Source organism: Phaethon aethereus (genome assembly GCF_964289735.1).
Source record: "Phaethon aethereus genome assembly, chromosome: 2".
Taxonomy (NCBI): Eukaryota; Metazoa; Chordata; class Aves; order Phaethontiformes; family Phaethontidae; genus Phaethon; species Phaethon aethereus.
Window position 1 is genome coordinate 68,277,910 of NC_138582.1, and position 21,784 is coordinate 68,299,693.

The following is a 21,784-nucleotide window of genomic DNA, read 5'->3' on the forward strand; positions in this document are numbered from 1 at the left end:
TTACCACTTGCTGTTTGTGATCAGTTATTTGTGTTGAGACAAATGAAGGTACATTCTGAGATTTCTATGAATTTGTACTATATAATGAATAAAAAGAATGGTGCGTGTTTCACAGTACTTGCACAGTTCTAACAATTTTAGTATCTTAATTTTCTTTAGGTGATGTCTTGACTAATACAGAAAATTCTTGCATACAGTGACAATAATTTTAATTTTTAGTGCAGTTCCTCAAAGGATCTATTTGTTGCTTACTCTGAGACCTTGAAATGGTGATGCAGTGTGCTGAAATCTTAACACGAAAGTCAGTTAAACTAACAAATCACATTACTGTTGAGGAAAGGAATAAGGTTCACATTTTTCAACCTTTAGTGAGTCTGTACCATCCCACTAGGAGTGTCTCTTAGAGTTAGTTCCTGGATGGAAGGCATTCATGGTTCATTTTGTCCTACCTACCATCCCAGGTGATGAGGGTTATGTGCTTCTGCTCTTCAGTCCAGCCTGCACCACATCTTAGCTACAGGGTATGCTTTTTCTGTCTTCACTGATGTCTGTATCTGACAGACCTTTCCAATTTTTTTGATGTGATTTCAGCTTCCAAACAATTTGCTGAAGAAGTCTTGAAAGCACACAATGACTACAGGAAGAAACACGGAGTCCCCCCACTAAAACTCTGCAAGAAGTTAAACAGAGGAGCCCAACAGTGAGTTCCGTCCTTTCTTTTCTCTAATGAGATTTGTGACACTTTTATCTGTTAGGTTTGACTGTGCATACTGCAAAAATATTTGCCTTTTGATGTGCTGATATTCCATGAAGACTTACTGGGTGGAAAGTGAGGGACTCGACTCTTTCTGTCTCCCTACCCAACTCTTTTCATCCCTTCTTTCTCCACCACATAGCACCAGCTGGTCACGTGGGCACTTCTGTGGTCACAACTGTATAAATCTTTCTTGCACCCTTTTCCAGATGTAGGCTGCATCTGTCTACACTGGTATGTCTCCTCTGCAGAGGATAGTTGCCTAAAACATGCTTCACCACCACCTCTGTCAGATGATGGATTTTCATCTGCAGGTGGATATCCACTGCTGCTGAAACAGTGAGAAAAGAACTTTTTCATGGTAAGAAGTGATGACTGGTCAAAGAGCAATGGAATCAGAAGGAAGTAATTTCAGATTCTGTCTCCCTGCCCCAAAAGTAAAATCAGTATATGTTGTTCTCCAGTTTGTCAGGAGGGACACATCTTGCCTCTTCTCCAGTGCTGAAGACTGCACAACTTCTTGTCAATCTAATGTAGAGTGGATCCACCTTCCTGCTGTCTGACTTAAGTCTTCCTTACAGAAATCTGAGTCCATCACTGCTTGTCCTCTTTGCTGTAGACATGACAACCAGATTATTTCCTTTCGCTTTACAGCAACCTTTTTCAAAGTACATTTAAAAGTCTTCAGTTTCTTCAGGCTGATCTTCACAGTACAAAGGAGATACCTGAAGGAGTAAATGCTGATTAAACTATTCAGAAAACAAATGTCTTTCCACAATAGTGAACTAGTGGTCAGTTGGATCCCTGCAGACATGAGATCTCATCTCTCATTAGGCTTTCTACCATAACCATGCAGACTTCTCCGTGCTGGCTGGCTGGGAGCCAGAGAGGCCGTAGCCTTTCCAGAACTTGAGTTACAGTCCCAGCATGGTGCTGGCCCGTCACACATACGCACCAGCTCCGGCACTCCTGGACACACCAGAGATGTCTGCCAGGTGTTGTGCTGTAAAATGCACCATGTATGTTGCATGTGGACAGGCCCTCTAGCAGCAAGGAAAATCTGATTCTGTCTTTATTCTTTCATTTTTCTTTTTCTTTCTTGAGACACCATGATAACTAGATACAGTATTTCTAAGAGATGGAATGCCAGTGACTCATCCACATACCTTTGTAATCTGCTGGGATTTTCCTTCTGTTCTTCAAATGGTTGGCTTGTTTCTGTTTTACACGATGCCTCACAACGAGGAGAAATTTCATTGACTTTTCGATAACACTTGTTGTGTCTCCAGAGTGCTACAGTTGGTTTGAACAAGTCAGCTTGTACAAATAGTTCAGATTGTTCTGTCAAATATGCATTGCTCCACATTTATCTCTAAGTGTGCTACTGCCCTTGCTAGGTATTTTTAGATCCTTCTGGAATTCCTCACAGTCCTCTCTGCTTTCAGTTGACTTTACTCACTGTGATGAATAACAATAGGAAACCTTTGTTTGGTTGTGGTCTGTAACTTGTAAGAATGACAAGACACGCGTTCAGAGACTGGTGAAACTGATTGATAGCAAGAACCAGAAATGTTTTGATCTGAATAAAAGACTTTAAATATAAGAAATCTCATATTTGTTATGACAGATTTTTGCATAATCTTAAATTCAAAGAAAAAAATCATCTTTTCTTTAAATATATCTGAAATCTTTGTTGGTATGTATTCGGTGTATCTCTGGGTACTTTTCTGTGCTTCTCTATCTGTGTTGAAAATTTGTTTCCTACTATATTCGGTTCCAGTAATTGTGACAGGCTAGATGAACTGACTGCTGGATCCCTGCTTTAGTGTAGAGATGAGTCACCCTCAGCAGGTGTCTGTTTATCTCTGACTGTAATGAAGCAGAGGGTGATGATCTCAGATGCAAATCTCATGCTTTCAACTGCCTGACTTAGAGTCAATTAATCACCCTTTGCCTCAAATCCTTGGCAGCTTTGTGCGCAGTGTGTTCTTTGTTCCAGTCGTGCCTCCTGCTTGGGATGTGGGAATCCCTGAAGAGAAAAATTACTGTAGTGATAGAAGGCATGAAGGAGCATCTAGAGATCCTCTAGTTCAGGATCTAGCAGACTGACAACTGACAAGTTTTCATTTTTTCTAAATTAATGGAGGTGGCTAAATACTTTTCGTTGTTGTTGTTTTGGTGGGAGGATTAGTACACAAAGAAACGAGAACCTAATGCCTGAACTACTAGCTTGGGCCAAAATGTTCAGCTGGACAAACTTCCTGTCTCTGGCAGATGCCAGTAATTCATGGTTAGGGAAGGAGTAGCAGGGCAAAACAAATGTGATCCCTCCCCCATTATCTTCTCTCAGAAATTACAGATTTCTCCTGGAAATTATGTTTTTCCTAAGCAGTAGGTTGTATCCTCACTTTTTTGTTACTGTTGTTTAATAGAATCACAGAATTGTTGAGGTTGGTTGGACTCAATGACCTTAAAGGTCTTTTCCAATAACTCCTGAAGATTACACACACAAACACACTGTAAATTCATCTAGCTCTTTTTCAAACCCACATGTGCCTTGGTGTCTGCATTGTCCTGTGGCGATGACTTCTGCTGCACAGTGTGGAAAAAGTGCTTTGTCTTACTTGACTTTTAAATCTATGACCAGAAGTTTTTGTGTGTTGCCTCCTATTTCTCCTGCCATAAGAAATACCAAATAGGCTTTCCAATTTCACTGTCTCTGAACTGAAGCCCTTCCAATGTTGAATAAAGAGAATAATTGTTTTACACATGATGTTCTTCTTAACCCTATTGTCATAAGACAATAGAATACGTACCATGCTCTCACACATGTTAACTTCTATAGAAACAGTGCTGCTCATCCCTGTGTTGGTATACACAGTTGTTGCATCAGATTCTCTGTGTGATCCCCTTCTCCTCCGTACTGTTGCATGACACACTGCTCTTGTTTTGCATTTGACTTTTTTTCATTTGCAAATGTAGGGTTTTTTACACTTGCTTTGACTGAATCCCCACTTCAGGCTTTTTTCCATCTCTTTGAGAACATTTAAGTTACTCCCGTGAGTGGCCTAGAAGTGTCGGGAGGTGACCCCTGTAGCAACTGCTGCAGGTACTTCCCTTTCCCCCAGCAGCTGCAGCCAAGGATGGCCGGTGGATTTCCAGCTGCTGGGCAGAACATGGTGGGGTTAGATCTGCCTTTTGATTTCTTCTAGGCCCTTCCCAGCAGTGACACAGGTGCTCATGAAAGACAATGAAAATGGCCTCTAAGCCTTCCCTTTGCCTAACTCCTAGATGTATGTAAGCATCCCTGGCTCCAGTAGCTGAGTAACTTGGCTTAAACCATCATCTTCCAGCAAAATTCCTTGCTTGCCTCTCCTCCGCTTCCTCCTGCTCTTCCTCCTCTCTGCTCACTGTGGCTGTGGTCTGTGACTCAATGTGTGGATTCCTTTGCTAGGTATGCAGAAGAACTGGCTACCACGAGGGTCCTCAAACACAGCTCCGAGTCTGCTAATGGAAAATGTGGAGAAAACCTAGCATGGGCATCCTATGACCAACCAGGTAAGCTTTCTTCTCTTGTTGTCTCACAGAACCTGGATAAATGGCTTGTCTCATGTACTTTGGGCTCAGAGCGTCTGGTTGCAAGAGTACTGGCGTTTCTTCTGCTTCAAAAATGCATCCACCACAGCCCAGCCCAGGCTCCATGGGGACAGGATGGTGGTGTGCAGTCACCTACTTGTACTGAGAGCAAGAAGCACATGTAGGCACAGAGAGGGCAAGGGACTGTGGAAGTGAGCTATGTCCCTTTGGAGGTAGGACTTGGCAGCTAGGCTGCTCCATGTGTCTCAGCTGTGGAGTTGTCTTGAGTGCTACTTGTATGTCTATGGGAGGAGAGAGGGAAGCCGTCAATGCCCGGTACTTCACCTTTATCCTTAGTTTGTCCCAGCCAAAGAGAGGGCTGACCACACGCCAGCTGTGGTGAGGAAGGTGGAAAAATGGCCATTGCATGCTACACAGCAGCTCCTGACTGGGGGGCACAAAAAGTGTGAAGGGACACACACCAAAGTGACAGAGGCTAATGTGTTAGACGTCTCTTCTGCTCTGTCAGCAAACAGGCTTTCAGACCTTTTCCATGCCTTCATTTTTGAAGGCAAAAATACTCCATATATTTTCTGATCACAAATGTAACACGTAACTGTCAGCCTTCAGTTTGGATGCCTGAGGAGCTGAATTTTGGCCAGGGTGACAGCCTGTGGTGAGCCCTCAGTCAGAGCGATGTTCAGCAGGCTCTTCCCTCCTGTCTCCTCCAGCAGGCAGGGCTCATGCTTTAGCCTGCTGAGACAGCAGGTGGGATGTATTAAAAGTGACCACTTGCTTGCTTTATTCCCATCTGCCCCCGGAATTTCCAGCGCAGCCTGACAGAAGCTCATTTCTGCAGAATGCAAGCCCTGGTTGAAAGACATGGAAATTTTAGTATGTGAGTTTTAGACCCAGGGACACTGCTTGGTTCCTCTGCAAGTGCCAGCTCTAGTCCCTAGTGGGTACTTTTTTCAGGTTGAAAAAGAAACACGGGGTGGAAAAATAGAATTTGATCTACTCATATTTGGCATTCTGTCCATTGCAAGAGTCTGAGGCAAGGGTTCAGCGCAGCATGGGAAAACACAGATGTATGGCAAAGTTTGCATAGCGGCTATGACTCACTGACTGAGCTTACTTCTTCCTTCTTGCTTGTGTTAATGACCTATGCTCCTTCCCCCCAAGGTTAAAGTCACAGAATTCCCACTTAGAGAGCTGGAAACAAAACGTATGAATCCTTCCATAAATTATATAATGCCTGGGGTTTTTTTGGATCCCTTTTGTTTTCTTCAATGCACTGTTTCCATACATAACTTGCCAGTTTTGAGCAATTTTGTTGCTATTTTTTTATCCACAGAATTGAATGTCTTGCTGAGAAAATTAAGCTACATCCTCTTTTGTTCTGTAAAAGATTTCTACATTTCCTATGTAGCAGGGTCATTCAAAGTACCAGAATGAGAAAACTGGTTCTTCAAAGAAAGTTATTCTCTCATCTGGGCTTAGTCTTCGTCTCTGTGGAACTGGTTCATTCTTCCTCTTTTTTTCATATAGTTCCCTTTGGATAGTTAATTTGTACCCTGCTCAATGAGGCTGAAATTTGTATTAAGGCATCCATTCAAGGGCTTAACAAAGGCAGGCAGTGTCTTCCGGTCTCTTTCCCAGATAAAGCAAAACTCAATAAACCTCCAGCATACTCTGTATTCTCTCTAAAAAAAGAGTGATGCTAGTGTTTATTTTGGCTCTTACTGAGTTCTGTAGTAATGCCAGAAGATGCATTTCTTGTTTCAGAGATTTAAGCTTTCAACTATAAAAGCCTTCTAGTTTCACCCCTCTCCTGGTACAAGAATACCTTGAATTGTATTCGGGATTTTAGAGTTACATAGACTAAAGTTGTCTCTGGAAATATGTTTATCCCTGTAATCCAAGAAATAGTTGACAGCTGTTTCCTCCCTCCAGTCCTGCAGGAGCTGCTCCGTGGCAGACTTGTCTTTGTCTGTGTTCAAATAAGTGAGCTGTCATCTGCCACTAATGCGAGAGACCGCAGCCTGCCTTGGCAGCTGTGGTATGTCAGGCTTCTCAGGATGCCTCATCTCATTTCTCGTGTGTCAAGAGGCCGAAGGCAAGCACTGGATGACTAAATTCTGGCTGGGATGGCTGGTGGTGTCGTGAAGAACGTGCCATGTTGCCTGTGAAAACACTGCAGCTTATGGGCTCTGGAGAGTTCGTAAAAGAAACCCACTGACGTTACCACCCAGATCTGTTATGGGAGGAACCTGGGTCTGCCTACAGGTCAGGACTAGTGGGCAGAGCGGCACGGACACCCTCTGCGCCAGCCCCGAAGGAGCATGCTCTGACTGAGAGCTTGCCTTGATGCATCTCTTGCTGTCTAACTCCAGGGTCATACAGTACTGTTAAATAACATAAAGTAAAATAAAATAAGGACTTGCATGAGTCCTTAAGGCACCTGGAGGACAGGGAGGTCATTTGAGACAGCCAGCATGGCTTCACCAAGGGCAAGTCCTGCCTCACCTCAATAGGACAAGGGGTAAAAGAGGGCAGATTTTGACTAGCTATAAGGAGGAAATTTTTCACAGTGAGGGTGGTGAAACACTGGCACAGGTTGCCCAGAGAGGTGGCAGGTGCCCCATCCCTGGAAACATTCCAGGTCAGGTTGGATGGGGCTCTGAGGAACCTGATCTAGTTGAAGATGTCTCTGCTCACTGCAGGGGTTTGGACTAGATGGCCTTTAAAGGTCCCTTCCATCCAAACTATTCTACGAGGAATGCTGGAAGTAGAGAATTACTTCCAAAAACCATTAGTATGACTGCGATCTAAGTCGATATTTTATTTCTGAGGCAAATTTAAATCTACCTCTACCTTCTTTCCCCTTAGACTGGTGGAAGAAAGGTTGCAATAAGAAAAGATAGAAAAACGTTAGAGGAAAATCCTGAGGCTTGGTGTACTTAATTTTTAAGTAGATCACCATGGTGCTGCCCATCCTTGCACAGAAATGTGTCCTGTGTGATTTTATTAGAATCTTTTCAGCAGCTTACTCAGTGGGATTACTTGAAGATTTAAGGATTCTTTGGTATGAGGAGAAACAAGTAAGGCTGGGCCCAGAGAAATTAAATGTTAGCGGGAGCTGAATACAGTAGTAGGGCTGCCACAGCTTTGTGGCTCCAGTAGTGAGGCTGAGAGTGTATTCCCAGGCTCGCACACACAGACACACGTATACAGCATATGCATGTGTATCTATGCAGGTGGCCACACAAGCAGAGGCAGTTAACATTCCAATGAACAGCACCAGTGGCCTCATCCTGTTCCCCTTTCTGGCTGATCACAGTGAAGTCCATTATTGGAATATAGATAAATAAATAATATATACATTCAAAAATATTTTTTCCCAGGAACGGTTTTAAAAATATATATAAAATTTATATTTTTATAACATCAAATAATATATTATGCATACATATTTCAGTAATGGAAATAAAATTCCAGTGTGGATCCCTGCAGCAGCTGGGCTCAGACACTCAGTCCGCCCAGTAGCTGACCCTGTATCCCAGTCTCCCCATTGCTGGCACCTGGACGTACAAACCCCTGGGGCTGCGTTTCCACTCCAGTTGCCGGTACAGCGCATCTCGCACACGCAGCTCCCTGGCCGTCAGCCAGGACCCGCCTTGTCCCTGCGGTGGCCATGCACTTCTGTTAGCGACTCCTCCCAGACCGCTTCGCCGGCTGGCCAGCTAGTCCAGCTAGTCCAGCTTGTGCTTTGCTAGTGCCCACAGACTCGCACTACTGCTCCAGCTGCTGGCACCACAGACACCCAGGCCCCTGCAACCCTTGGTCTGGTACCACTTGTTGGCACTCAGACCCCCCACAGCCACACAGAGTAGAGCTCCTCACCCAGGAGAATAGTTAGAAATGCAATTTAATGAGACAGCAGGACAACTGATGAGATGCAGCGCATGGCCAGGCAAGAGTACTGACGCCTGTTTACATGCAGTGGCCACTTTTTGTCTCTCTACCCTTCAGAGAGTGGTATCAACAGACGAACTTTACACCAGGTCTGTTAGTCCTGTGTATGGACTGACCTCATACGGCCAATCCTCTGACCATATGGGGCAGCTTCAGGCACAGTCAGTGTGGCCGCATTACTAGCTCATAGCCTGGGTAAATAAAAAGAAATCACTATGCTGATTCTGGATTTAGTCTTGGGCGGAGCTATATCTGAGTACTAATTCAAGGATTGTTTTACCAAGTTTTTGCGTGATGTAGATATGTCCGGAGAGTCATGGTACTGATGAAACTCACTAGAGCAAGATTCAGCCTGTTCCAAAATGAACATCTAGAAAGTCTAACCGAGCAGGTCATCAGTCAGCTATCGCTAGGAGAAGGGTGGAGTTGGACTATGTTTCCATAGAGAAAGTGTTGAAACTGCGAATGTGGTTTACAGCAATGCAAACAGGAAGGATATTTTAAAAAAATAGCAATCTACTAATTGGTTCTGCAAGGGGAGCAACAGAAGAGAAGCTGCAGTGCTGACTGTAGGACAGATCTGCACGCTTTTAGATAGAAGTAAACTTCAGTTATTTCTGCAAGTAATCACAAATGAGGGGTGGGAGTGAGATTTCTTTTCTTTCCTTCTGATTGAAATGCATTTTGAACAATAACCAGCTCCTGTTTTGGGGGGTGGCTTTTGGGGATGTGGGAACTGTTTTAAATGCAATTCAATTCAAATGCAAGGGAAATGGACACTAAATATAACGGCATCACTTATTCCAGTTCTGAACCAGCAAGTCTGAGCATGCAATTGCTACTAAAGCAGCAAAATTGCTGCTAAAGAGCTCAGTGCTCTGCTGACCCCTCTGCTGTTCTCTCTCAGGTCGTTTTCTGTAGGCCCTGGGGAGCCTGGTGGGCTTCCTGGGCTCAAATCAGAATTTTCACATAGTCCCCTGTGTATCAGCTGTCACTTTCAACACTGGTTTGGCTTGTGTCCCAACACTGCATTGTTTACTGCTCCCCAAGGGGCAAAGAATAAGAAGAAAAGTATTTCAGAAGAAAGAGAGTGTGTTTAACCACTAGGTACCTGCCTGTCTTCTCGCATGGTCATAACTTCCACGTAGGAACCCCCTCATCTCCTGAGGCATATGACCGATACAATTCATTCTCTTCACTTCCAGGACACTTCTTCAACATGATTTTAAGACAGAGTCTGTAAAAAGTTGCCTCATCCTTTGGTCACCTTCTGTTTTGCCGGGAACAAGTCAGTCTTTAATTTCTCGCAGCCTATGATGCAATGACTCCTTCAATTCAAGGAGGATGACAGCAATGCCATATAATGATAACCTGATCCTGCACATGAATAATGAAGTATAGCTATCAGCTTCTAGGCTTTCACTGCCCAGCTGCAATAAATTGCAAGTTTTCATCCCTGAAGGCTGGGAATTAACACATCATAGATTAGATTGTGCTACCCAACTATGCCCGTTGTTTTTGATGTACAGGATTGAGGTATTCTTACCTGATGCCATTGCCATCTCCCTTGAATTAAAGTGTTATGAAATTGTCATATGATGGTATTCTGTAAATTAAAAAAAAAGATTACAAAGAGATACTGTGTTTATCAAAACTTCCATTGCAACATTTCAATTATGGAGATTTTAAGTTCTTGTCAGGTGGAGCCTAGGTACACTTCTTAGAGCTACAGTATCAGCACCTGTATCAGGAATAGTGTGGCCAGCAGGAGTAGGGAAGTGATCGTGCCCCTGTACTTGGCATTGGTGAGGCCGCACCTTGAATACTGAGTTCAGTTTTGGGCCCCTCACTACAAGAAGGACGTTGAGGTGCTGGAGCGTGTCCAGAGAAGGGCAACGAAGCTGGTGAGGGGTCTGGAGCACAAGTCTTATGAGGAGCGGCTGAGGGAACTGGGGTTGTTTAGTCTGGAGAAGAGGAGGCTGAGAGGAGATCTTATCGCTCTCTACAACTACCTGAAAGGGGGTTGTGGTGAGGTGGGTGTTGGTCTCTTCTCCCAAGTAACTAGCGACAGGACAAGAGGAAATGGCCTTAAGTTGTGCCAGGGGAGGTTTAGATTGGATATTAGGAAAAATTTCTTCACTGAGAGAGTGGTCAGGCATTGGAACAGGCTGCCCAGGGAGGTGGTGGAGTTGCCATCTCTGGAAGTGTTCAAAAAATGTGTGGATGTGGCACTTCAGGACATGGTTTAGGGGACATGGTGGCGCTGGATTAAGGTTGGACTTGATGATCTTGAAGGTCCTTTCCAACCTAGTGATTCCGTGATTCTGTGATTCTGTGATTCTGAGTAAGCAGAGTGGGGATGACTTTCTCTTGAATTGCTCTTTATGCTGTGTCACCCTGATATGGGTGACATGGGTAAAAATGGAGGGAGTGAAGTGCTGGTAGCAGTGGGGAATGCAGTCCTACATCTGTAAAAATACTACTTACATAGTATAGTCACTTAAGTACTTGTACACACAAAATACACGTGCTTCATAAGATCTGACTGCAGTCACATTATGTACTTCTGTTCCACCCAACTTGCCACAAACACAGCTAAATCCTTCACAGCTTTGAAGTCTGGGGGGGGACAGGATGATATGTTGGGGTGGGTTTTTCTTTTTCCCTTGAATTGCATAAAGATCGCTCTTTGCACGTTTTTCAGTCTTCATTTTAGCTTTAGTATGAGTAGCAAATGAACAAGTATTTTATGAGCATTGCAGACTTCAGCTGTAAAACAGGTCTATGGGGTTTGTTGTCTGGCACAGGGAGAGCAGGGAAAGAAGGAACCTACTGTTATTCCTGAAACATTTACTTTGGGAAGCAAGAGAGGTTTTGCTACCTTTTTAGGTAGAAAACATAAATTGTCTCTACTAAGACAGCACCATTCCTAACAAGCAGTGTGGCATAGATAAGTTCACAAACCTCTCAAGAGATGGCATTTCATTCAATATTTTCTTTTTGGTGACAGCTCTGACAGCCAGCTTGCCAGGCTAACAATGCCATCCTCTTAGCAGACTGTGCTCATAAAGAAACTGAAGTTTCTCAAGGACTTAGCAGCTCAGTGTCTGACTTTTAGAACAGTGCATGTTTAAGACTTTTTGCCGCAAAATAGCAAGATATGAGTCATTGCTCTTCTGCAGCCAACAGTCCACCAGGGACTAGAGCTCTTCATGACAGTAGGCTTAACAGCATTGGCAGCTTGCTATGAAATCAACTGGCCTTGCGTTATACTTCCTGGAATGCTAAGCAGAAATTTCATTATCGATGTAGCTCAGGGAAAAACCTGCTCCCTTTTTCTCCCTCATTGTTTGACACAAGAATTTCCTAACAACCAGTAATGGAAAAGAAGTAACACTTGACTTTTGAGTACATGGCCTCTGCAAGTTCTGGTCTGAGCTCCTGCCCTTTGTGCCGCCTGTTCCACTGGGTCCACTGTAGATTGTCAGAATCTCCTCCTTTCTATCAGGTTCCTTAACTGGTCAGCAGAAAACAAGGAAGGATTATTTCTTTGGCAAACATGAACCTTAGAGACCCACAGGCGTGTAATGCTACATCACTGCCCATAGTCATAGTCCTTATACAGCTGTGGTCAGTGAAAGCCTTTGATGAACATGCTGGACACAAGGACTTCCACCTAGCAGCAGCTCCTTGGCGTGTATATTTGAGGTGTATGGCTGTAGTACCCCAAGTTAGAATGCCTCAAAGTGGACATCCCCAATGGCTCAAGTGCCAAGTAAGAACCACTAAAAATAAATGTGCTCAGCAATATAAAGTACTAAATGCTGATGAGAACATGGAAAACTAGAGGATGTCAGAAGTGTCATTTTTCTTTGGTTTGCTTGGAGCTGTAAGGGGATATCTTCATACACCTGCATCCAGAGGTGGGAGGCCTCCCTGTAGAAAAGGTCCCTGTGTCCTTTCGCTCCAAAAATCTGGCAAGGTTTACTTAAGTCTTTTCAAATATGTTCCAAGAGGGAGGAGCTGCTGAAAGCTGTATGTAGAAGCTTAACGACAGGAGCACTCATCCAAGGTGAGGGAGATGTGTCTTTGCTACCTTCCAGGCTGAAAGTTACAGAAGGTTGTGGGAAGAAAAAAATGTAAACTCAGTGTGTTAAATTGCCAGATGATTTCTGCGCCAACTTAATCTAAATGTTGTGCCACACAGACCTCTTGTCCAAAAAACTTGTCCAAAGTTTTTCCTGACTTCAACGGTGTAAAGTTTTAACTGCAGGCAAGAATTGATGGGGGGTCCTGTTTCCTGCTCTATCGGTGATAGTACAGCACTCTTCATCAGCTCTGTCCTACCTGACGAGCACCTTGCTGCAGACATCTTCCCTGAACAGGGTGAACTCTACCTGGTACTACAGCTGTTTCGTGGGTCGCCTGCCCAGGCTTTGGGTCACACAGTCCCTGGCACTCCAGTGGAGGAACTGACGGACTGTGTTCGCGTCGAGCAGAACTCGTCACTGATGGCACTGATGGCATGAGATGCTTAACAAAAAGCATCGCACTAATTAGTAACTGAGTAGCAAGAGCTATTGCAAAACAATAAATATTTGGTAAGTTACATGTACTGCCATGTTACCTGCATTTCAAAAACTCCTTTCAGTAAAAAGACGTTTTCTCTATCTTTCTAGAAGTTCTTGCTAGCTGTTAACAGAAGATATTGCCATCCAGGCTATAAGTGAGTGACACTTCTGTGTTTATGTCATGATTCCACATCAGATTTCTTTTGTCTTTCAGGAAAGGATGTGGCTGACAGATGGTACAGTGAAATAAAAAATTACAGCTTTCAAAATCCAGGGTTTTCTTCTGGGACAGGTAAGTTCAGACTGGGCACTGTTCCTTCAACAACACAGCTTTTATTTTAAGAAATGAGCTAGCCAACTTGTTTTGGTATTTTTCAAAAAAGTACTTTTATTTCCTAGGGAAAAAAAATAGAGGGAAAAGATACTAGAATTTCCTCAAAGTTTTATGTTAGAAATTCACAAAAGGGTAAAAGGAAACTGAGAAATGAGGAAGTAAGTAAAATTTGTGGTTTTTTTAATATTGTATCTTTCCTCCAAAGTTTTTAAGAGGCAACTTGTTTTTAAAAGGCAACTTATTTTTAAGGGAAATTAATTTGTAGTAAATACTAAACTGGAATTCTATAGGTGTCTTACTAAATGTATTATGCTGTTGTTTACATTGACGTATCTTCTACAAGTTATATCACTCCAATCACAGAGATAACTTCAGATATAATTTGGAGCTCAGCCACAGGCCATTGACTATATATTGACAATCTGGTGTTGAATGAATGGAAGAACATTGTTCCTTGAATAATACTCAAGCAAGAGATATACCCAAGCTTGTTTCAGATGAAGAAAATCATGTTTTTCCCCCATGGGGTGTGTATATGTATAGAGGGTACAACTGACGGAGCAGCACAATGACTATTACAACTGGGCAGAAGCAGACACAAAACCAGTGTTATTCTGAATAGTTGCATATGTAGATACATGGGGGAGTATGAGATGGTCAAAGCAAATGAATAATTGTCACTGTCAGAACTGCTACTCTGCAGGGAGTGAAGACCATGATTTCTTTGTTGAATTTTATATCAGATACTCATCAAACTACTGCTTTCATGGTTCTCTTACTAGGTATTCTTATTTGGATATAGGATGTGGAAATGGGAATAGTAGTGTGGAACCAGAGCAGATCAGGCTCTTTTGAGACAAAATGCTAAATGTAGTTTTGTTTTCATGTCCTTAGCTTGTTCTCTTGCTAGAGAAAGAACAGTTTTGTATTGTTCTTTCTTTCCCCACCTCTCATGTGTTAATGGGAATGTTACAGGTTTAGTACCTGTCATGGTTTAACCTCAGCTGGCAGCTCAGCCCAACGCAGCCGCTCACTCACTCCCCCCGGTGGGGTGGGCGAGAGAATCGCAAGAGTAACAGTGAGAAAACTCATGGGTTGAGATAAAGACAGTTTAACAGGTAAAGCAGAAGCCGCGCACGCAAGCAGAGAAAAACAAGGAATTGATTCACCACTTCCCATGGGCAGGCAGGTGTTCAGCCATCTCCAGGGAAGCAGGGCTTCGTCTTGCATAAAGGTTACTTGGTAAGACAGACACCATCACTCCGAACGTCCCCTCCTTTCCTTCTTCTTCCCCCTAGTTTACATACTGAGCATGACGTCGTATGGTATGGAATATCCCTTTGGCCAGCCTGGGTCAGCTGTCCCGGCTGTGCCCCCTCCCAGCTCCCCGTGCACCCCCAGGCTGCTCGCTGGCAGGCCAGCACGAGAAGCTGGACAGTCCTTGACTGCTTAGCGACAACCCAAAACATCAGCACATTATCAACATTATTTTCATCCCAAATCCAAAACACAGCACTATACCAGCTTCTATGAAGAAAATTAACTCTATCCCAGCTGAAACCAGGAGAGTATCTAAAATGAACGCGTATGTTTATCTCTCCCTCTCCAGGTCACTTCACAGCAATGGTTTGGAAGAACACAAAAAAGATGGGTGTCGGAAAAGCATCTGCTAGTGATGGCTCTACATTTGTGGTGGCTAGATATGACCCAGCTGGAAATGTAGTAAATCCAGGCTATTATGAAGAAAATGTCCTTCCTCCAAGAAAATAACTTTTTTTTTTAAAGGTAGTCGTATTGCTTAATGACAGTTGAGCCTGGATTTGGACTTAACAGTGTTTGAAATGAAGTACAATTCAATGAAATTTCCTGTTTGATACTGCTGTTCACTTCTCATTACAGAGGAAGCAATTACATGTTGCTTGAGTCAATCTGCACATTAGGTCCCTGTTGTTTCTGAGGGGGCTTCAGTCTATTTGAGGATGAAGTATATGCAGCATTTCTGAAGGGTAAATTTTATAAGTTGGGTTTTTTAATAATTTGCATGAACTCTGTGTCAGCATGTGAGTAAGCACATGTTGGATATCTTTTTTTAAACAAGCAAATTTATAGCTTTCTGTAAACTGAAGATACCAGCTTGTAATTATATCATGTACTCCCAGTTTTCCAGTATTTTTAATAACTGTAACTTCTTTGCTCTATCTATACCTCTTGCTACTATGGGGCCTTCTCTTTGCAGATGGAACATATGCAAAACTTCCCATATGAAAGGTACACATGTAAAATGTAGTGGCATTCAGACCTATATGTTTTTATTAAGAGGATCTCACGGAACACTAAAATGTTGCTGGCAAAATTGTATCTGTCAAGCAAGCCATAACTAACGTATAACCCGAAAGCTATTAAAATTGTTTAAATCCCAGTATTATATTTCAGGTGCTAATATTTAAAATCTATTTGAGTTGAGTGTATTTTAAGTTCAAACCCCATCTTACAGTTTACAGTATCTTTACATTGTCTTATAATCAAATCATTTACTTCTGTTACAGGAAAGTAAGATGCTACTGTTTCTCTTCTCTGCACAAAAAAAGTTTCTTTGATGGAGCACATTGGATTTTATTGCTCAATATTATTTTTATTTCCTAAGGAATATCTTCTGCAGGTGTCATGCTATACAGAAAATAACAGTCCCAAATCATCTCGTCTCCTTTAATAATGTCACAGTAGGAGGTATTCACATGTTCATAATTAAGAGACGTTTACTTTTTGTTCATATCTTTCAATAATAGTAAAAATATTCCACATGCTGGATTGATGCCTTGAAAAAATTCAGATTGAATTTCCTTAAAATCAAGCAGGCAAAAATTCCGAGGATGCTTTTCCCTCTTATCAAATGTGGATTGGGCTGTTTTGGCCAGGTTCGTACGCTATGCTTCAATTTGGGATTTTCTTTTCTTTGTAAATGTTTGACTTCTGCTGAGATTCTGTATGCCAGAATGTGGTTCATGAAGAGTGCCATTACAGAAATACTTCTTTTTGTTTACACAGTTGTAATAAACTGCACTGTTAACGGCTTGGTTATATGTCACTGTGATGCTGTATGTTACAATCTTTTTGCTGTAACCAAGAATTTAACATTTATAATGAACATCTGAAAAGTAAATATTTTTGAATATGAATTACTCAATCCATTGCTGTTACCTGAGTCTTTGTTGAATAATCTCCAAATTTTATTTCCAGGGTATTAACATATGACATTATTACTTTTGCAACATGCAGCAAAAAAAAGCAGCAAGTATTGTAGTCCAGGAAAGAAAGAGAACTTCTAAGAAATGATAAATCATACAGCAGATCGTACATCATCCCTTTAAACAAAGATTGAGCTAATGCTTGAAGCCAAAGCTTTTTCTCTCTTGAACTCCTGCTTTGTCTCTCGTTTCATTTCTGCGGCTCCCTCTCTCGGTTGACGTGTTCTCAGTAAAGAATACCCACTCGACTCCCACTCGGACGTGTGTGTTTCAGTAACTGCAGTCTGTGGCCTTCCCCTCTTCAACTCTCAGCTGACAAATGTTGCAACTCCAAACAGGCTAATGTTTTTTGTGCAGTGCATTAGCATCCCCAAGAATGAAAACAGGACTTTCTAAAAAAAAAAAAAAAAAAGGCTTGCTGCAACTGACATAAAAGTAAAAAAAAAAAAAAAAGGCTTGCTGCAACTGACATAAAAGTAAAAGCTGATATTAAATATATTAATGGTATATTAAAATATTCTGGTTTTTCCCAATGACATGGCTGCTATTGGCCCTAGAATTCCTTGAATGGTTGGTGTAAAACTGTCTGTATCTTAGTTGAGTGAGTCAAGTCAGAGTTTTTCTCTGCTGCCACCTCAGTTTTATTTTAATGTCAGAGAGAACTGGGAAGGTAGGTAAAAAGAGGATAGAACAAAAATAAAGCTTGTAGTTATCTTTCTTTAAAATGATAGTGGCAAGTGAACTTCCAGAGCTTTTTAGACTGAGCGTTTTGAGGAGGCATCAGAGGTAATCAAACATGGAAGAAGCACAAAGTCACTCAAATAAAATCGATGCATGCTTCATCCACTCCACAGAGAGTCCACGCAAGTAAGTATGACTGTAACAACTGAAAAAACCCTGTCAATTTAATTCTTCATGACCCAAGATCATGATGTTGATGATTTCTGCAAATGAATTCTGGCTGCACAGTAGACCGCGGCATACGTAGGAATCCAAATGCAAAGGGAAGGGTAATGTTGCTGATGTGACTCACCCAGAAGCCATATGATTTTTTGGAAGTGTACACCAAAACCTGACTTACCAGCCAGCCGTATTAAAAGACTCAGTGTAGGTGTATTGCTTCCCTCCCCACCACATCTTGGAGAGCTGTGAGGTGGCAAAGAAAGTTCATCTCCTGTCATGTTAGAGCACAACAAGGTGTTTAAGAGCTTCCTCAGCAGGGTAGTATACATAAAGTCACATTTGCCCTGGGAATAAAGAAAAGGCTGATCTGACAGCTCTGATACCAGAGGAAAATACCTATCTTTAGAGGCCTACAGATGGTTTCTAAGGTCTTTTTGCAGCAGGAGGAGGAGGAGGAGGAGGAATTCTAGCTGGTCTGAGGCTTCATTCCCAGTCTTCTGTGTTAAATAATAGCGAAACACTTAGGGAAGAACTGGGTCTGGTCTTAAAAAAGGGCTAAAAAGTGAAGCCTGCATTAGATGCATTTTAATTTGCCAACTTCCCTCCTTTATCTTCTTCCCAAAAGGACAAAACCCGGGCAATTCCTTCTCCAAAAAGTAGGAGACGACATTGAGAAGTGGTAGAAGTACTGTTACAAGACCACAGATCAGACAGAAAGTCGCATCCCATGAACAATAATAATAATAAGCCCATGGGCAACAAAGATGCTAGCGCTTGGCTGAAGTCTTGCAAATTGTACTTGGAAATACTTTGCTTTTTGGGAGCTCAGCCACTCTACTTGTCTACAGCTTTAATTTTTCAGGTTGATTTGCCTCCAACAAAGTGGTTGACTTGATTGGGTGGACTGAAGAGAAGTCATGTTAGACTGGCGGACTGCTGACCTGCGGGCTTTTGTGGAGTGTCAAACGTGCCCTAAGGATGTTTTTAGCTTTTGTGGGTATCTCTGACTTTGATAGTCTTTTTTTCTCTGCCTTATTCAGTTTTTAAAGGCACTTTTCTACGTGACTGGTTTTAATGCTAATTTGAGATGTCTTTTCAGCATCTGCTTTCTTACCTTCCTAAGATATCTAAGCATCTGACTGCAAAAAAGCCAGGTATAACTTCAGCTGAGGTATTGGAGATCTTAAGCTTAAGAAAATAAAGCTTTTAAGAAGGCAAAGTGCTCACTGCCATTTCGTTTGCCTCAGGGTATGATCGTTGTTTTGATCTGTATTAGAAAGCCCAGAACATGGTAATGTGAACAAAGGCACAGACCATCCCGGTCTATTGATTACAGACACCAATGTCACTGGCCTTGTGGTCGCAGTACAAGCCAGTGCCACATCTCCTCTACACCAGAGGCTTTGTGAAGGAAGGGCTATGTGTAACATGGCAACTGGAGGCTGTCTGACCCTGAGTGGAAAAGGGGCTTGAGATGACACGAAGAAAGCCAATAAGCCAAAGCCACCTCCCTCCCTCGTTGAACCTGGCACCAGAAGTCTCAGAAAACTCTGTTTCTAGGGAGAACGCAGGAAGAAGTCAGGCATTAGCCTGCTCCAGTTATTACATGGTAGGAAAGTAAAGTTTGAAAATGACATCATTATTTTTGTCTCCTTCACACAACCTAAAGACCAAAAACCTGTCTGCATGTCCCGTATCACAGTGAACTTCTGCATCCTTGTATCATGTATCATCTTTCCCAAACCATAGCAGAAGGAGGTGAGTTTCAGTTGACTTTCAGCTATCTCTTTGCCTCCCTGGGGGACATCACGGGTTAATTTCTGCTCCCCAAAGCTCTGCACACCAGACTGTGGGTGGAGATTATACTTCTTGTGGCAGAACACAGAACAGGAGTTGCACTAGGCTTGGGATTTTCTATTCAGTCAGCCCAAAGCAAGTCACAAGCCAGAAAATAATCTGCTGGTTTAAGCTGCTAAGGAAGCCCTTTGTGAAATGGATTAAATGCCGAAAGCCAAGGAGGGCCTGAGAGTCTCCAGCAATGCCTGGGTTTAGAGTTCCACTTCCCCCCCTCTGGAGGCATGCCCTGATGGTGGGTACCCCTGCCACCCTCCTGGGAGGAGTGCCATCCCTGAGCACCCATATGCCCCAAATAATGGCCTGGGGGCTGACTGATCCCCTTTCTGTTGCATTCCTACCCATACACTTCATAGTTCCTCTCCTCCTTCAGAGAGTGTAGGGTCTTCTAGTTGAGTTCACCCTTATATGACCTAGCAGCCACTGTAAATCTACCTGACAAGGCTCCTATTCTGAGCTGGTTTACCTTCTTGAGCAGTGCTGTCAGGGTCCTCCATGTCCTCTAACAAGAAGCTTTAAGTTCTCTCCTTTTGGTCAAAAATGAATTTATCTGACTTTCCTGTCTGGGAGAATTCTGAGCAAGATAGGACTGCAAGAGTTTTGACATGGATGCAATGAAATGCAGTTGGCTTTCAGTCCTATCAGGTGAACTGTAAAGAAGTAACAAAGAAAAAGGAAACATGGATTGCATAGACAACGTGCAGACTAGAATCTGACACCTTATTTAACAGCAACCTAGGAAAAGCTGTAAAGAGGTCTGTGGAGAGCAAAAGTCCATGAAAGCACGGCCACGATGCAGCGGCTGCAATGGCTTGGGGCAGCCTGCCTGGGCAAAGCTGTGCTGAGAGGTCATCAAAACCCAGACTAGGCTTCATATCTTGAAAGTCTGTGCACTTTCAGCACAACTTCTCCCCTTACCCATCAGCTCTGGGGCGCTCACTGATGTGTCAGGCGGTTGTCCATTTTTTTGGGACAACCATGAAGGCCCCTTTGCCCTCATCTGCCTCTGCAGGGCCGCAGTCTCCCCTTTCTTCCTCATCCTCTGGTGCCAGGGTGGCAGGGTAGCGGCTGGGAGAGCTGGAGCGGTGGGGACGCCCAGGCCGGCATATGCCCGCTAGTCCTGCTGCCAGGCCCAGCGAGGCCTGTAAAGCCCGGGGGCGGGATGGTGCGGGCTGGCAACAGCAAGTGCGGAAGCATTAAATATCCCCTCTCTCCGTTAAGGCTGGCACAGCTCTAAAATACGGTTAACGCAGCGTGTGGCTCTGCTGCCATGAGCGGGGCGGGGGGGTCCTCTCTGACAGATTTCTGTCAGGGTCTTTTCTCCACTTCTGTTTCAACCCCGGACGTTTCGTCAGAGACTTACTTTGTCTTTTTTGATGACTTCCTGCCCGAACCTTTTGAAGGGACGTCCGATTACAATTTTCACACCCCTCCTCGACACCCCTTTGGCGTGGGTGCCCGCCCGGGCCCGGCGGCCCGCCTGAGGCGGGGCTGTTTGGGCGCCGAGCGCCGGCGGGCGGCAGGTGGCAGCGTCGCTCCGCCATTCCCGCGCGTTCCCGCCCACTCGCCTCGGCCGTTCCTCCGTGGGGTAACCGCCCCCCAGCTTCTGCCGAGCCCTGCCGCCCGTGCCGCCAGAGCTCTTGCTCTAAGCCCAATTCTGAATGTTCTTAGTCCCGCGGCTCGATTATTGCATGCATTAAAAATTGTATAAAATCAGGCTGGGTTGGTTTGGTTTGGTTGGGATTTTTTTGTTTGTTTTGTTTTGAGTGTGGGTTTTTTTTTTTTTCTTGCATGAATTTGACTGAAAATGTAATCTGGCAGGGATTTAGCCGAGCCCATACAAATACAGAGTCGCGTAAAGTGAACCGGTGAGTGGGTTTATATTCCGTCCTTTTCTGCTAGGCCCATCTGCTAGGCCCAGTCTCCACCTACCGCTGCCTCAAACGCTGCAAGCTGCGGGGCGGCCGCTCTATCCCCGCCTGCACCCAAACTTCCCGTAAAACATTGACTCCGGGAAACAAAGTAACGGCCAGGGAATTTCTGACGTGAAAAGCTTGCATTTGTTGACGTGTCCTGGCCGGTACAATTCTCAGAGATCCGTGCAGTACTGACTGGAGCGCTGAACATCCGCCCTGCCCGTGGGCACCGAGGGACGGTGCTGGATGCCCTCGAGTGTACTGGCTGGGGAGTGTGAAGGTGCGGGCAGAGGAAGGAGAGAGAGGACAGATCTGTGGCCACAGCCCCAGAGGGAATGGGGGCTGGAAGGCTGCTTCACAGCGGCTTTGGCTGTGTGTTCTCTGGATCTGTAGCGCTTGCTCCCATCTGTGAGGAAGCGATGTCCTGCCTGGCCACCCAGGGGATGTAGATGGCTTCCCCTCTCCTTCCGCCTCCACTTTTCTTCATTCCCCCACATTTAGGCTTTCTGCAAAGTAAAGAAGAAACCCCCGGCAACAGTGAGTTGGTTATTAGCGGGGGTATTGCCAAGAAGGGGTTCACGTGCCTCATGACTCTGGCAAGTCACTCCATACAGCTATCTATCCCATGTGCTTCTTCCAAGAAACAAATAGCTTAC

General features: G+C 43.9%; 1 protein-coding gene across 1 annotated transcript; it reads left to right on the top strand.

Moving 5' to 3' along the window:
• Positions 1-523: 523 nt before the first annotated feature.
• GLIPR2 (GLI pathogenesis related 2) lies at positions 524-14,980 on the top strand (the record flags this gene model as incomplete). The annotated part of the gene is given in 5 exon segments (XM_082014859.1): positions 524-571; positions 573-700; positions 4,209-4,312; positions 13,091-13,168; positions 14,820-14,980. Coding segments are annotated over 5 exon segments (519 nt in total).
• Positions 14,981-21,784: the final 6,804 nt, after the last annotated feature.